Source organism: Myotis myotis, unplaced genomic scaffold (assembly GCF_014108235.1).
Source record: "Myotis myotis isolate mMyoMyo1 unplaced genomic scaffold, mMyoMyo1.p scaffold_m19_p_18, whole genome shotgun sequence".
Classification (NCBI taxonomy): domain Eukaryota; kingdom Metazoa; phylum Chordata; class Mammalia; order Chiroptera; family Vespertilionidae; genus Myotis; species Myotis myotis.
Genome location: NW_023416322.1, coordinates 32,793,098 through 32,807,639, shown reverse-complemented (window position 1 = coordinate 32,807,639; position 14,542 = coordinate 32,793,098). Strand labels below are relative to the sequence as shown.

The 14,542-nt window shown below is 48.8% G+C and overlaps 1 protein-coding gene across 1 annotated transcript; it reads left to right on the top strand.

Moving 5' to 3' along the window:
- The first annotated feature begins 5,973 nt into the window (after positions 1-5,973).
- REG4 (regenerating family member 4) lies at positions 5,974-13,706 on the top strand. Its single transcript, XM_036342222.1, has 5 exons — positions 5,974-6,031; positions 8,846-8,943; positions 11,278-11,415; positions 13,283-13,385; positions 13,509-13,706. The coding sequence occupies exons 1-5, from the start codon at positions 5,974-5,976 to the stop codon at positions 13,574-13,576; spliced, it is 465 nt and encodes a 154-aa protein (XP_036198115.1). The 3' UTR covers positions 13,577-13,706.
- Positions 13,707-14,542: the final 836 nt, after the last annotated feature.

Sequence of the window (14,542 nt, the reverse complement as noted above, 5' to 3'; positions counted from 1 at the left end):
AGCCTGGGCGTCAGCTTGGCGAGCTAATGAAACTGAACTGAAATCCAAGTACTACATCCCCCCTCCCCCAACACCCCCCCCCCCCAATTCCTTCGAGTTCTCCGCATTCACTTCTTCAACATGGCCCTCTGTCTCTAGGCTCCCTCGAGAATAGGAACTCACTCTCTTTTGTTTCACATGTACCTGTTTCTACAAAAAATGCCGGCTCGCATCTCCTTGCTCTCCTGTCAACATGGTAGCCACCGGCCACGTGCAGCGCCAGGGAGCACCAGCCCCGTGGGAACCTCAGAACAGGGACCGGTCTGCGCCTGCGTGAAGAAACAGGCTCTTCCGGCCCGACCCCAGCAGCAGCCCGGAGCCCTTCTCTGTCGGTGTGGCTCCCCAAGCAGCAAACTCCCTCCCTCTCTCTATCTCTCACCCAGTTTTTAGTAAGCCTCTTCCCTTTTGAATCTGTGTGGACTGCTCTCGTCATTTCTTTTTTTTTTAATATATTTTTTTATTTATTTTAGAGAGAGAGGGAGAGAGAAACATCAATGATGAGAGAGAGTCATTGATTGGCTGCCTCCCACATGCCCCACACTGGGGATGGAGCCCACAACCCGGGCATGTGCCCTGACCGGGAATCGAACCGTGACCTCCTGGTTCACAGGTCAACGCTCAACCACTGAGTCACGTCGGTCAGGCTGCTTTCTTGATTTCTACCCTGAAAGGGGGCAAGAATCACTCCATCGGTGACACGAGGAATTGTGCAACGTGGAAGGTTTTTATAGGAAACCGGACAAGAAAGTTATTAGCAAAAAGGGAAGAAAGGATTGTTCCAGGTAAGGTCGCCTGTCTCGGGAGGGAGGGAGTGGCAGGGGTCTCATAGGCACAGGACCTAGTCGCTGATCAGGACATTCCAGCTTCAGTCTCCACTCCTGAGAGGAGCAGGTGCTGCAGCTGAGTCTTGCTTTGCTATCCTGGGCCAAGTGGCCCCACCTGGGTCCTTGGTGTTCTCTCTCTCTCTCTCTCTCTCTCTCTCTCTTTCTCACTGAATGTTTGTGGAACCATCTCAAGGGCTCATATTTGATTTTCCATCAGAAAATTCACTCTGTCATCCGCCTTTTGAACTGCCCTCCTCTTCCCAGACGGGTATCGCCGCCTGTGGAGACACATCAGTTAAGTGTTGGCACGCGCAGGCGTCTTTCCCAGGAGCCGAGTAGCATCACCACGTGGAGGAAGGTAAGGTGCTTCACCTGGGCGTAGAGCATGATTCTGCCAAGGGAGGAAATAAACCACGTCTCTCTCCCAAAGGTGACTGTCTTCTCAATAACAACAATACGCCCGGCCGGTGTGACTCGGTGATTGAGCATCGACCTATGAACCAGGAGGTCACGGTTTGATTCCTGGTCAGGGCACATGCCCGAGTTGTGGCTTGATCCCTAGTGGGGACATGCAGGAGGCAGCTGATCAATGATTTTCTCTCATCATTATGTGTCTATCTCTCCCTCTTCCTTCCTCCCTCTGAAATCAATAAAACCATCTATTTTTTAAAGGTTATGTGCTCTTTTGAGGGTAGTTAGCTTATTTCAAAGATGTGTAAAACTAGATGCACACCACAGAAATAATAAAAGCTTATAGGAAAATACTACAAACAAAATCGAATCAGTAATCAAGAAACTCCCAACAAACATCCCTCTCCCCCCAAAGAAAGATAATTTAAGGTTTTCTGAGTTCCATTTTTATTTCCCCGATGCAGTGCCATTTCAATTCTTGTTGCTGGTTTGTGGTTTTAGGATTCTCTTTTTCTAAATTTCATGTATGGTGTGTCTACATGTGGAAGATACTTTAATAATTCTACTCAGTAGTCAGTGGGCCTTTTCAATTCAGATGTCTCTCCAGTGACCTTGGTCTTACATCCCACACTTTTATGTGGGTTCAATCAAGGCCCACCTCTGGCGCTAACTAGTGGGGAGTCAGGGAAAGAACTCTTAAAGTCTTAGGAGCATCTACTTCTGTCTAATCTCCTCTTTCCTCTCTCATCTCAAGACTAACAATCTTTATGTAGTGGCGTGGAGCTAGCAGAGCGAGGGGGAGGACAGGGGAAGATTTACCTAATCACATGTTTTGTCAAAGCTTTCCTCTCTTACACCTGGACCGGTGCTTTGAACTGAAAAGCCTGGGAGTTCATATCACTGTTCTCTACTGTGCTATGAAGCAATGGCAATGCCCATTCAGCTGCCCAAAGGGGAAGGGGCTTGTGTTTAACAGGAAGTGTAAAAAATATAACTCATCCGGTAATACCAACCACACACAGTTAGTGGGGAAACTGAGCCTTCAGGGAGGTTGGGGAACATGCCCAGTGGTACACGGTGTGTGGGCAACAGAATGAGGACCTGAACCAGGACCCATGGGAAGCAACCCTGGTGATATTTCTTCAGAGCATCGTCAGAATGGCAGAGGGGCGGGGTTGGCGCTTCAGAGAGAAAGCCTGTATGTCCACCACACGGGGAATTGCCTATATCCTGCCCCGATGGCAAATCCTTTCTGTGAGGCTACAAACATCACGAGTCCCCAGAGTTGAAGGGGGCATCTTTACAGAAAAGAAGGGGAAATACAGCAAAGGGATGAAAAGAGAGACCAAAGAAAAAGGAAATACGGGAGAGGAAGATGGGCTATCGCTGATGACAGGATTTTGCCAGTTGAGAGAACGTGGGCTGTAAAGAACAGATTCTGTGTGCAAACAGGGAGAGGTTTCCCTTCTGTTTGCTGAAAACACAGCGTACAGCCTTTGTCAAGCCATCCCTCAGACCGTGTGCTCCGGCCGCAGATAAGACTTTTATGGATGGATTATTTGTAAACAATGTTATTGCTCTATGATTAAAACAACGGTTATATAATTCCTGAGGGAAGAAGATATAAGAGCTGCAGAAACTGCCCCGGGGTCTCTCAGAAGGCTGAAGAAGGCGGTCCTCAGAGCCTTGCATGCCAACCAGGTAACCCTCCTGCTCTCTGCCAGCTATTCACTGGGCAGAAACGATAAGTTGCAGCTCTAATGGTGTTGGGCATGCTTCTGGCTGTTCTGTGTGATATATGAATGACTTATTTTCTTTCTCCCCCCATTAGTAAGAGCATTGGCTTTGGCCTCAAATAGTGCAGGGTTAAATCATGGCTCTGCAATCGAGCAGCTGTGGAACTTTAAGAAAGTTAATCTTTTGTTTTTTTAATCTTCATCCAAGGATATGTTTATTGATTTTTTAGAGGCGTGGGGAGAGAGAAACATCGATGTGAGAGAAACATTGATCAGTTGCCTCCCATACCTGGCCCAACCAGGAATTGGACCCACAACCTAGGTAAGTGCCTCAACCAGGAATTGAACCCACAACGTTTTGGATGCTGCTGCAACCAACTGAGCCACCCAGTCAGGGCAGGAAAGTTACTTTTTAAAAAATATGTTTTTATTGATTTTTAGAGAGAGAGAGGAAAGGAGAGGGATAGAGAGATAGAAATATTGATTAGAGAGAAACATCATTGATCGTTTGCCTTCTTCCTGCATGCCCCCCTCTAGGGATCAAGCTCGAAACCCAGGCATGTGTCCTGATCAGGAATGGAATCGGTGACCTCTTGGTTCCTAGGTTGACACTCAACCACTGAGCCACACCGGCTAGGCAAGAAAGTTAATCCTAATGAATGTCAGTGTCCTCGTAAATGAGCTAATGATACCTGCAGTACAGTCTAGTTATGAGAGTTAAATTAGATGAGATGTAAAAATTCCATGAATGTCGGTTTGTTAACATTCATTTGTAGATTATTCAGAAAGATGCTGTACCTCCCTCCCCCCCAGACAGTTGGCTTAACAGAGGAGTTCTTGCTATTTGTGTTTCAGGGGGATTTCGGAACGTGAGAATACCTCCATCACTTGGGAAGGAAGTTTGTCAAAAGAGTGCAGGGCTAATGCAGTGATTTAAAGGAGGGGGGTGGCCCTAGCTGCTTTGGCTCAGTGGATAGAGTGTTGGCCTGCAAACTGAAGGGTCCCAGGTTTGAGTCCAGTCAAGGGCACATGCCCAGGTTGCAGATTTGATCCTCAGTGGGGAGCATGCAGGAGGCAGCCAATCAGTGATTTTCTCTCATCATTGATGTTTCTATCTCTTTTCCTCTCCCTTCCTCTCTGGAATCAATAATAAATATATTTTAAAAAATAAAATAAAAATAAAGGAGGGAGGGTGGTCATCACAGCCCCACACACTCTTCATCCTTTTGTTTCCTTTTTATTAACTGTATCCAGGTGTCCATATGGAGTCTAATATAGAGCTAATCTTTTGATTTTCCAGGAAAGTTTCCATTTCAAAGTCATGTTCTATTGTTCCCCTTAAGCAATGTATTATTTGAGAGCTAGAACACGTGTCCTGATTTTTGAATCCTAATGCATGCTTAACTGAGAAGTCAATGAATTGCCCATTTTCATAATTACTTGGGGGGAAATCTTGGGCCCATTCCCATGCTTACACTAAAATAAATGCCAGATGGATGAAAATAGAGGAGAATATGGGTATGTATGTGGATGGTGATGGCCAGTTTTTCTGATATCAATTCCAAAGATAGAAAGGAGACAGGAGATATGACGATTTTTGAAATTTTCAGTATGGCAAACAAGATAAACAAGAGAAAATACAAAATGGGAAATATTCTGAAATTTAAATACAAAAGGCAAATACTATTTAAATACAAAAGGCAATAACTATTCAAAAAAAGGTTTCACAAATTCCCGAGAAAAAAAGATAAACAATCAAGTAGCAAAGCTATAAACCAAACCTTTACAAAAGAAACTTTAAAATCTCATCCCTGTATGAAGAGATGTTCTACTTCATTAGTATATTTTACATGCTAACAAAAACAATGAGGTGTTTCTCTAATATACCAGCATTAGCAAGAACGCAATAGACAAATTGGGCATTCATTGAGGGTGCAGTTAGTGGAATGTACAATGCAGCTCAAATGGAGGGCATCTGAGCCACGGGTATCAATGCAGCAATGCCCACGTTCCGTGCAGCTAGAACCCTGTGTATGTGAATTTATACCAAAGAAAGGATCGAAGCTGCATAAAAATTACACGAGTGGAAAAGATTTATTACCATCAATTTGTTTCTAAGAAACAAAACCAGGTTGCAGGACTCTATGACTCCATTTATGTAAAATCTCTCACACAGAGAGATGTATATGGGAAGAGGTCTATAAGCTAGTTTCTAAATTGTGTATCTCTGGGAGATGGGATTTACTTCTCACTTTCTAGTTTTTCACTGAGCATATACTGTTTGATGGTGGGACAAGATAACAAACTTTTATTTTAAAAAGGGGCACCGCCTAAGTGTAAAAGGGCTGCGCTTGAGTCAGAAAATCTGGTTGTAGCTGTGTGACAGTGAGCAAATGACTTTAGACCCATCAGCCTCCGGTTTCCTCAACTGGAAAATGTGGGTGTTAAGAGCATATATTCGCTTTGAAATTTAGCACCAAACAATTCACTGCTTTGATTTGATTGACTTGTCCACAGCAAGCCCATTACTTCCTTGTCTGTGAGAAATCTTGCCTGCGACACCCTCTGGCGGTGCCCCTCAGAATAGCAGGGGCAGGCTCTCCACAAAATACCTAATGCCTCTGCATGGACTTTTAAAGCATTCAACCCAGTACAGCGAGGTCCCTGGCACTGGCCCAGAGACATGGCAGACATGAACAACACCTCATACGTTCAATATTCCCACTCTCCTAAACATTTAGTTGAAGATGCCCTTTGGTGTATAACCTTGGTTTAGCCAGAAAAATATTTTTGTTCTCCATATGTGATTTGGCACCTGAATTCCTAGCTCCATCTCACCAGCGCACATGTGTTCAGATTGCAGATCTAGGTGAACCCGGGAGCTTCCAGGGAACACTGGCCAGGGCTCTGAGATCCTTTTGGTAAACGGTTCCGAAGCTCGTCTGCCCCCGGGGAAGAGGAGGATGGCCTCCAAGAGCGTGTGGCTGCTCCTGCTGGTGGCCGGCACCGGCGCCCTGGGCGGTGAGTATCGGGCCCTTGGCTGGAACAGATCCCACGGCCAGGGTTCGTGGCACTCACACGGCACAGCCAGATCCATTTGCCTCCAAAATATTTAGGCACTTCAGGAAATAGATGCTAAAGGCAAAAACGAAAGACAAGATGATGTGGTAAATAAAAATAAATGACAGGAATTTAGAATCAAGAATTCCAACCTTGTATGATTGTGAGCCATAGTCAACTCATCAGCGACATGTAGATTATAACAATTATTTTGCAAGTTTGTGAAGGGTAGAGATATGTGTTTAAAACACCTGACACCTCGCCATCAGTAAATGAGGGCTATACTCAGAACTGCCAACGTTTATGCCTTGCTGTCCTACTTGACCAGATGGGGAGTTTGGGTTGGAAAGATGGATAATGACCTAGCATCAAGTATAAAATAACATGTCAACAAAGCAGGGGGCAGTACCCTAGAATCCACCAATGCAGAAAACGGGAAGCGTGAGCTAAAGATAAGTCTCAACAAATATCTGAAATGAAAGGAACTGCAATGTAGGCGCCATTGTTCTATTGATGAGGAAAATGCGGTCCCAAGAGGGGTAGAGACATGCCCGAGGTCTCTCAGTAAGGTTAGGGGGTGCTCTGGCTCAGTCCTGAGTGCTCCCGCCATTCCCTATGGCCCCACTGGGCATTGTATGTGTGTGTGTGGGCGGGGGGGGGGGGGGGTGAGGAAACCATGCCCCCGCCCACTTCTGTTGAGAAAACGGCCTCTTGTATACAACCCGGCACTTCACCCAGAGGAGATGACCTTGGCTGGAGGGAGGATTGGAAGGAAACACAGAGAGAAGCAGGGCTCTTTGGCATCATGTTGGTGGCCATGGCTGATGTCTGTGGTCCAGCCACCCACTGTCCCATCCACCCATGGACCCGGGGCACTCAGACACCCCTGAACCATGCCAGCATGTGTAACTCAGAGGTCCCTGCTGCAGAGCCGCCTCCCATGCCATTTCTAACCAACTAACCAGTAGTTCCTGTTGTTCTGGTTCTGGCTTCCCTGAGGCAGCTTGAAATTTGCCCACACTCTATGCTGGGACGTGAGAAACAAGCCCCCACTCGAGGGTTCACTGAACCTCTCTGGTTCCTCCCTCAGAGAAGGTAAAGGCAGAACACTCACCCCCGGCCCATCCATTCCTTTTTTACAGCTCTCCCTCCCAGCCCTACAAAGACTTTCTCCTGATTCTACTGTCTTGGTGGGAGGGGAGTTCTCAAAACACATCCTGTTATTCTTTGCATTATGGCTTGTGGAAGGAGTCTAAGCTTGCATTTAAGGGGAGTGTGGGAATGAGAAGGGCATTTTCTCTCTCAGGGAGACTTGATGGTCAAGAGCATCACCTTGTGGCCTCAGCAGTGATTTCTTTGACCCGGCCCTCAGCTGCCTTTCACCTGAAACAATTCACTCAACGCGTAGGGAGACAAAAAGCAACATGACTGGTGGGCAATGAAAGACTTCCATCCAGTGACCATTTTCAAAAGGATTACACTGGTCATAATGATAACATGATTAATTTTAATAGCTGCAATTACTTAAGTAGCTACTATTTACTGAATAATTACTACATACCAGCTCTATGCTAATCGCTGTCCATGCAGCATCTCCTTGAATCCTCCCAACAATCTAATGAGAAAGGTACATATTGTCAGTCATTGTGCAAACACTACACTAAAGCTAAGAGAGGTCACAGAGAGCTCCCGAGACCACATCTCGCAGCGGTGGAGTAAACAGGCTGTTGCATCCAGGCGACACACCAGCGGCTGAAGGCTTTTGCCACGCACGTGGTGACCAGGAGCTCTGGCACCAGGAGAGGTGGGGCTGGGGGCTGGGGCTGCTAGGAACACTCGCCCTTGCGCAGGTCCCACCTCATCTCCATCTGCGTGACGTCAACAGGCCACTTCACCTCTTTGAGGTTTTATCTGTACAGTGGGGATGGACATCTCTCTCTCTGGAGGTCTGGGGATTAAAGAAGGCAATCTGAACGGTTCAGGGACGCAGCCCATTCACCAGTCGCCCAACAGGGAGAGTTTGCCGCTCTGGGCCACGCTTCCTTGGCTCCTGGGCCCAATCCTCCCTCTCTCCCCTTTCTCCTACGCCTGCCTGACGGACACCCTACCCTTCCTTGCCCATTCCTGCCTCCACTCCTCTGCTCACCCACCCCCTTTGCCTAACGTGGCCCCTCCCCGGGCTACTGTCTCACAGCCCAGCTCATCTCAGTTTTCAGCCCAGCTGCCATTAGCCTGTCCTATGTCTCCCTGGGCAAAAAGCCACTCCCTCCTTGTCGTGCCTGAAGCTACCAACGCGAGCCCTCGCCCTCTCCTGGGTGCCTCGACATATAGCTGTTGGACCTCAGTACCAATGTGGGGGTTCCACCCAATGCATTTGTTGATGGGAAATAGCCATCAGATGGGGTGGGGACCCATGGGGCCCAGGGCGAGAGGGACCTGAGCCAGACTCCGCTGGTCACCTGACTTCATCGCCACTCCGCTGGCTGGTGGAGCACAGCGACACTTTGGTTGTCCTGGAATTAGTGTCGGTTCAGAGTCAGCGTCCAGTAATCCTCCAAGGATCCAATTTGTACTTTTCCCCAGTGCACAGCCATTCTGGTAAGAGGCCGTCGTCCCCTTGGGGAAAGACTGGGGAGGATTCAGTCTAGAGTATTCACAGCCTAGGAAAGTCCGAGCCTCCCTTCCATTCCAGGGACGCCAGGTCTGTAACGGGATGGAGGGGAAATGGATGGCTTTTGCCATCGGAACTTGTCATTGCCTTGTGCTTGCGTGCAGACATCCTCATGAGGCCCAGCTGTGCTACCGGGTGGTTTTACTACAAGTCCCATTGCTACGGGTACTTCCGGAAGCTGAGGAATTGGTCCGATGCTGAGGTAAGACATGCTTGTCCAAAGCCGGGGGCCACCCTGGGCTCCAGACCTCCTTTGACTCCGAATCAAGGGTCCTTGCTGGGCATCCCGAGAAGTCACCTGGCTGGTGACATGGAGAGAAGAGGGCTATGTGCTCAACTCAGCCCATGTTTCAAGCATTGATGGAGCGGGCGCTCTCTGCCCGGACCCTCAGTGGGCTGCGAAGATGTGAGAATGAACAGGACGCAGCCCCTGCCCTCCGGGAGTTCACTGTCAGTAAGAGAGACAGAACTGTGTGAGTCAGAGGAGGACGAGGAGCTGAGAAGTTACAGAAAGAGCCATTGCATTGCAGTAGGAGAGCTGCCAGGAAGAGCAGGGGTGTGGCCAGGCCTGGAGCTCAGGCCTCAGACCCTGACAGACCGTGAGGCAGAGGATGGAGAGTTTAGTGGTCCTCACGGCCTGGCAAATACATCAGCTCAGTTCACCGCGGCTTCAGAGATACCCAAGGAGCCGGTCGAATGAGTTACTCAGGGGAGCGTGGGGAGTCCGCTGTGCCTCTCTGGCCTGTGGTTGTTTCATTGAAGTGACTGTGGGGGCCTCATGGGAAAGTATGGGGTGACCTGGGCCTGGAATGGCCTCAGAATCCCTGAGACAAGCAACTCAGCACTGATGATGCCCTACGGTGAGATAGCTACTGAGGATCCAAGACTTCTCTGGCCTTAACACGTGCAGAATTCATGGGGATGGTGGCATGTAAACGGAAAATGTCTTCCCAAGATCCCAGCAAGAGGAGCTAGCAAACCCAGGAAGTCAGCCATAACGCAATGCTTTCCTGAACTGATGGGAATGATAGTTTAAAATATATAGATATATATACAAACAAGGGGTCCTCAGGCTGTCCATGGCAGAGGGTCGGGGGGTGGGGGGGAGAAAGAGTGATGTGGGAAGCAGCTTGAGAAAACCTTGGGAGGCATTTGTCTGCCTGTCCCTGGAAATTCCAGCACTAATTCTGCCAGAACGAGGGCGGGGGGTGGGGGCTGGCGGGTGGGGGGGGGGGTGGAGGAAGCTGACTGGGACCTCGGAGCTCCTCAGACCTGAGTTTAAGTCAGGGCTCTGATGCTCCTTAGTGACAGAAGCACCTCACTTTACCAGTTTTCTTGCTGTAAAATGGGGGTAACACGTTGACCCCCGGGGGCTGTCAGGGGGACTTATTAAAGCAAGTTGCCAAAAGCCGGTAGCACGCGGTAGATACTCAGTTCAGGTTTTCAAGGCAAAAAAATGAGTCCACAGGATCGAGACCGAGCCTTGGCAGTTAGCCATGCAGCACCGGAGGCCGGAGGAGGTTCTGGACGCCGCGGTCCCTGCTGTTCTTGGCTCCCTGCCAGCGCTGATGGCCAATCTTAGTGCCCGAGGCTCCTGGAAGCCATCCAGGGGACAGACGGGGAGAATGAGAGGGAGAGCCCATCTTGGCTGCAGAGGCGGAGGGAGGTCTGAGTCCTGTTCCAGCTTCGCCGCCACCAGCTGTGTGAGCTTGGAGGGAAAATATCGCTTAAACACTCCCAGCCCATTTCCTCTCCACCCCAGGAAGTTCTGTGCCTGGTGCACCCACTACATGTTGACTGGTAATCTGGCCTCCATGCCTCACGCATTTGAAAGTCAAGTGCAACTCCCAGTTTAAAAGCAGTTAGGAGCTGTAGAGTGGATGGCGAGTGTGAGGACTGAGCTATCATTACACAGGGACCACACCTCACCCCAAGCAAGAGCCTGAAGGCAAGCACTGGAGTAGCAGCCACGGCCAATCCATGTTTTTATTACATTAAAGTTCTATCCCGTAGGCAGATCCCGTAACACAGTGTATATCTCTATCGATAAAATGCGTGTAAAGTGTTTGCTTGGTTTCATTGGACAGTAAGTTTCAGGTTGGAGAATAGCACATTTTATAATCAGTGGCTTCTTAGATTTGTTTGGGATGTAATATTATAAAACATAATTATGACAAATGTGGCCTCCTGACAACTCCCTGGGTCGTGGTAATCATTTTCTCCATTTCCAGATAATTAAGTGAGCTCAGAGAGGTGCAGTGACTTGTCCAGGTCACATACACTAATGAGAGGCAACACCAGGACCCCAGGCACTTCCACGGACCCTACAGCCCGGGCCCCTGCCTGGAGCTGCCTCGTCCTCTGAGACCCGGCACTTGTTCCCTCCCTTGGTGACAGGAAGGCCAGGACGCCTTCTGTGGGGTTTAGATGACGACTTCCGGAGGCGGTGGGGTTGTGAGAGGCCCCACTGAGTGGCGCAGGCGAGGGCTGTGCTTTTAAACCTCGAGGCATCACCGTGACTTCTCCTTGCCCACAGCTCGAGTGTCAGTCCTTTGGGAACGGAGCCCACCTGGCGTCTATACAGAACCTACAGGAAGCCAAAGCCATCTCCGAATACATAGGTGGCTACCAAAGGAACCTGCCCGTGTGGATCGGCCTGCACGACCCGCAGAAGGTAAACTTGGACGTGGCCCACAGAGGCCCACAGAGGCCCTGTGGGAAAGCCAGAGAGCTAGCCCCTCTCCAGAACTGGCCGCCAGGCCCCCTGGCAGGGGGCACACAGAGCAGAACTTCAGTCACGTGCCTCCAACTGAGAGGGGCCAAAGCCTCCTGGTCAGGGTCCAGTTCCAAGTAAAGTCCTCCCCAATCTTAGAACGCAAAATTACCACCTTTTAAAAAAAAAATGTTTGTGCAAACACATACACACACACCTGGTATGGCACCCAGCTTAATTAAATCTCCATTGGATCTTGGCTTAAAGTTGGAAACCTTCAGCTAAGCTTTCTCCTAGATGCCCTTATGTTTTCTAAATTTTTATATTTTATTGAGGGGGGGGGAGTTGTTGTTCCACTTATCTGTGCACTCATTGGTTGTGTCTTGTACGTTCCCTGACCGGAGATGGTACTGACCCCTCGGCGTACCAGAACAGTGCTCTAGCCAACTGAGCTACTGGCCAGAGCCGATGCGCTTATGCTTTTGATGATTCCTTAACCTTTTGCACTAGACCCTCATTTTCCTCTCCGTCAACATTTCATTGTAAGGAGCGGCCTGTGAGGTCTTCGGGTGGAGGTCTCTGTGGGATCGGCTGTGAGCAGGTTCTTCGTGGGGCGTCTATAGTCAACCCAGACAAACGTATGGAACACGGGAGCGAACGCCCAGACAGTTCCTTGATAAAGCTTTCCCACCGCTGTTACACATATTCTTTACAATTCATTCTCCATTTTTATGTATTCACACTGCTACCAACCAGAGCTCTCATCCAGAGGTAAAATATTTACATCTATTTCCACCAGATAGGCTTTGTCATTCATTTTTATACATTTGTGACTAAAGAAAGGAATTGGCGAATGAACGTTCTAGAAAGTATGTGATGTCTCTAGTTATCAAAGAAATGCAAATTAAAGGGATATAACTTGACTTATTGTTCTATCAAACTTTTGTTTTGTCTTAATAATCAATAATATTTTTTCCAATATTTTTAAGGATATGCCTAATTGCCCACTGGATGGGGATGTAAATTCCTCCAAATGAATCATTTTGGACAGGAGTTGGCCATGAATATCAATCCCCTGGAACGATTCATGCCCTTTGGCCATTCATTCTATTTCTGGGATTCTATTCCAAGAAAATAATTTTAAGTATAGAGACAGCTTTAGGAATAAAGTTATAGCAGTATTATTTGTAATAATTGTAAATTGAAAACAATATAAACTTCAATCATTAGGGGAATTATTCAGGTAAATTATGGTACAGACTTAGCATTAAAAAATGTTTCGGAAGCAAGATAGAGTTGGATATATATTTTAAAGATCACCTGTTTTTTAGTTCACAAGCATATTGTGATAGATAAAAATGCTTACGCCAGAAATGAATACGCTAAGAGATGCGTAATGTTTACGGAGCGACTTTCAGCGTTTCCTTTTTCACACACTCCTGTGCTTTCCCACTTTTTAAAATAAAAACTGCATTTTCACCCAGCCAGGTGGCTCAGTGGTTGAGTGTTGACCTATGAACCAGGAGGTCACTGGTTTGATTCCGGTCAAGGGCACATGCCTGGGTTGCAGGCTCGATCCCCAGTGGGGGACATGCAGGAGGCAGCCGATCAATGATTCTCTTTCATCATTGATGCTTTATACCTCTCTCTCCCTCTGCCTTCCTCTCTGAAATCAATAAAAATATATTTAAAACTAAAAACAAGAAACAAGAACTGCATTTTAGAGGGGCCTGAGGGCTGTACCTGGGCTGTGAGGGGGTGGGTGACCCCCGGGGCTGTGAAAGGCGGGGCTGACCTCTGCATGCCCTCTGTCTCCTGTCACCCGCAGAGTCAGCAGTGGCGGTGGATCGACGGGACCTCGTATTTATTCAAAACCTGGTCCGGCAGGTCCATGGCTGGAAACAAGCACTGTGCTGAGATGAACGCCCACAGTGAGTTCTAAGGCTCCGCCCTCCCCTCCCCCTTATCTCTGGTTCCAAGCAAAGCAGCCAGAAAACGCTGCTCAGCTCAGCACGGAGCCGCATGCATTTACATGGCTGTTCATTCTCTTACAGACTTTTTAACTTGGAACAGCAAGGAATGCGACAAGCTCCAACACTTCCTCTGCAAGTACCGGCCGTAGAGCAGGAATCGGGGTCCCGCAGCCCCGGCCCAAACCCCTCCCCCCTTCTTGCCCTGCCACCGTGTCTATGTCTGATCCTTGCCTCAGGAAGTAAACGTGGTAACCATGCTGGTGAGGCTCTTACTGCACTGTTTTTATCGGGTTAGAGGCAGAGCCCTCAACATCGATACAACAATGGCTTCCAGCTCTAAATGCTCACCCCACAATCGCTATCCATGACACTCGTCTTTCCTCCTCCCGCCTCCACGTGTCTCGTGCAGACTAGGGGTGCACATCCCTCCTGATGAAAGAGCTGGGTGTCTGGCCACCAGGGATACAGGTTTGAAGACTGGAGGAATCGCTAGTGAGCTTTGGGTCACAACTGACAGCCAGACTGTCTCAAGCAAACAAGAAAAAGTATTGTTTATGTCACTCCGCCGTCCACAGGCAGGTCTGGGCTTCAGGCATCGCTTGACCAAGGGCTCCACAAAGCCCCCAGGATGGGGCTTTCTCTCCGTACCCTTTGACCTTGTTTTGCTGAGAATAAACTTCTATTATTCCACCCCAGCTAGTTGCACGGTTGGCTACAGCAGCTCCAATCCTCACCTTGTCAGGAAAGAGAGTCACAGCCCTCAGACAAAAGCCTCCAAATTACAGCCTCTTCGGCCAAGAATATTGAGTCACATGCTCCCTCTTAGCCAACACTATGGCCAAGAGGAGGGACTGGGATGGTTAACTTCGCTCAGGTAGCTCCCTGGAGCCCAGGGATGTAGTCTGCTTCCCACAAAGGCCGCTGCTACAGATATGGTTCCTGTCTAGGAGGCATGCCCGTCTGGGAAGGCACAGCCCATGGGCCGCAGGACCAGAGCAGGCTGCCCCCTTAGCTGTGTACTTAGGGCAGTGCACCTGCTCACGGCCCTTCTGGGGCCCTGCTGGCTGAGAGCAGGTGAGGTGGTTCTCCACCTGGGGGCCAGGGGCCGTCCTTGG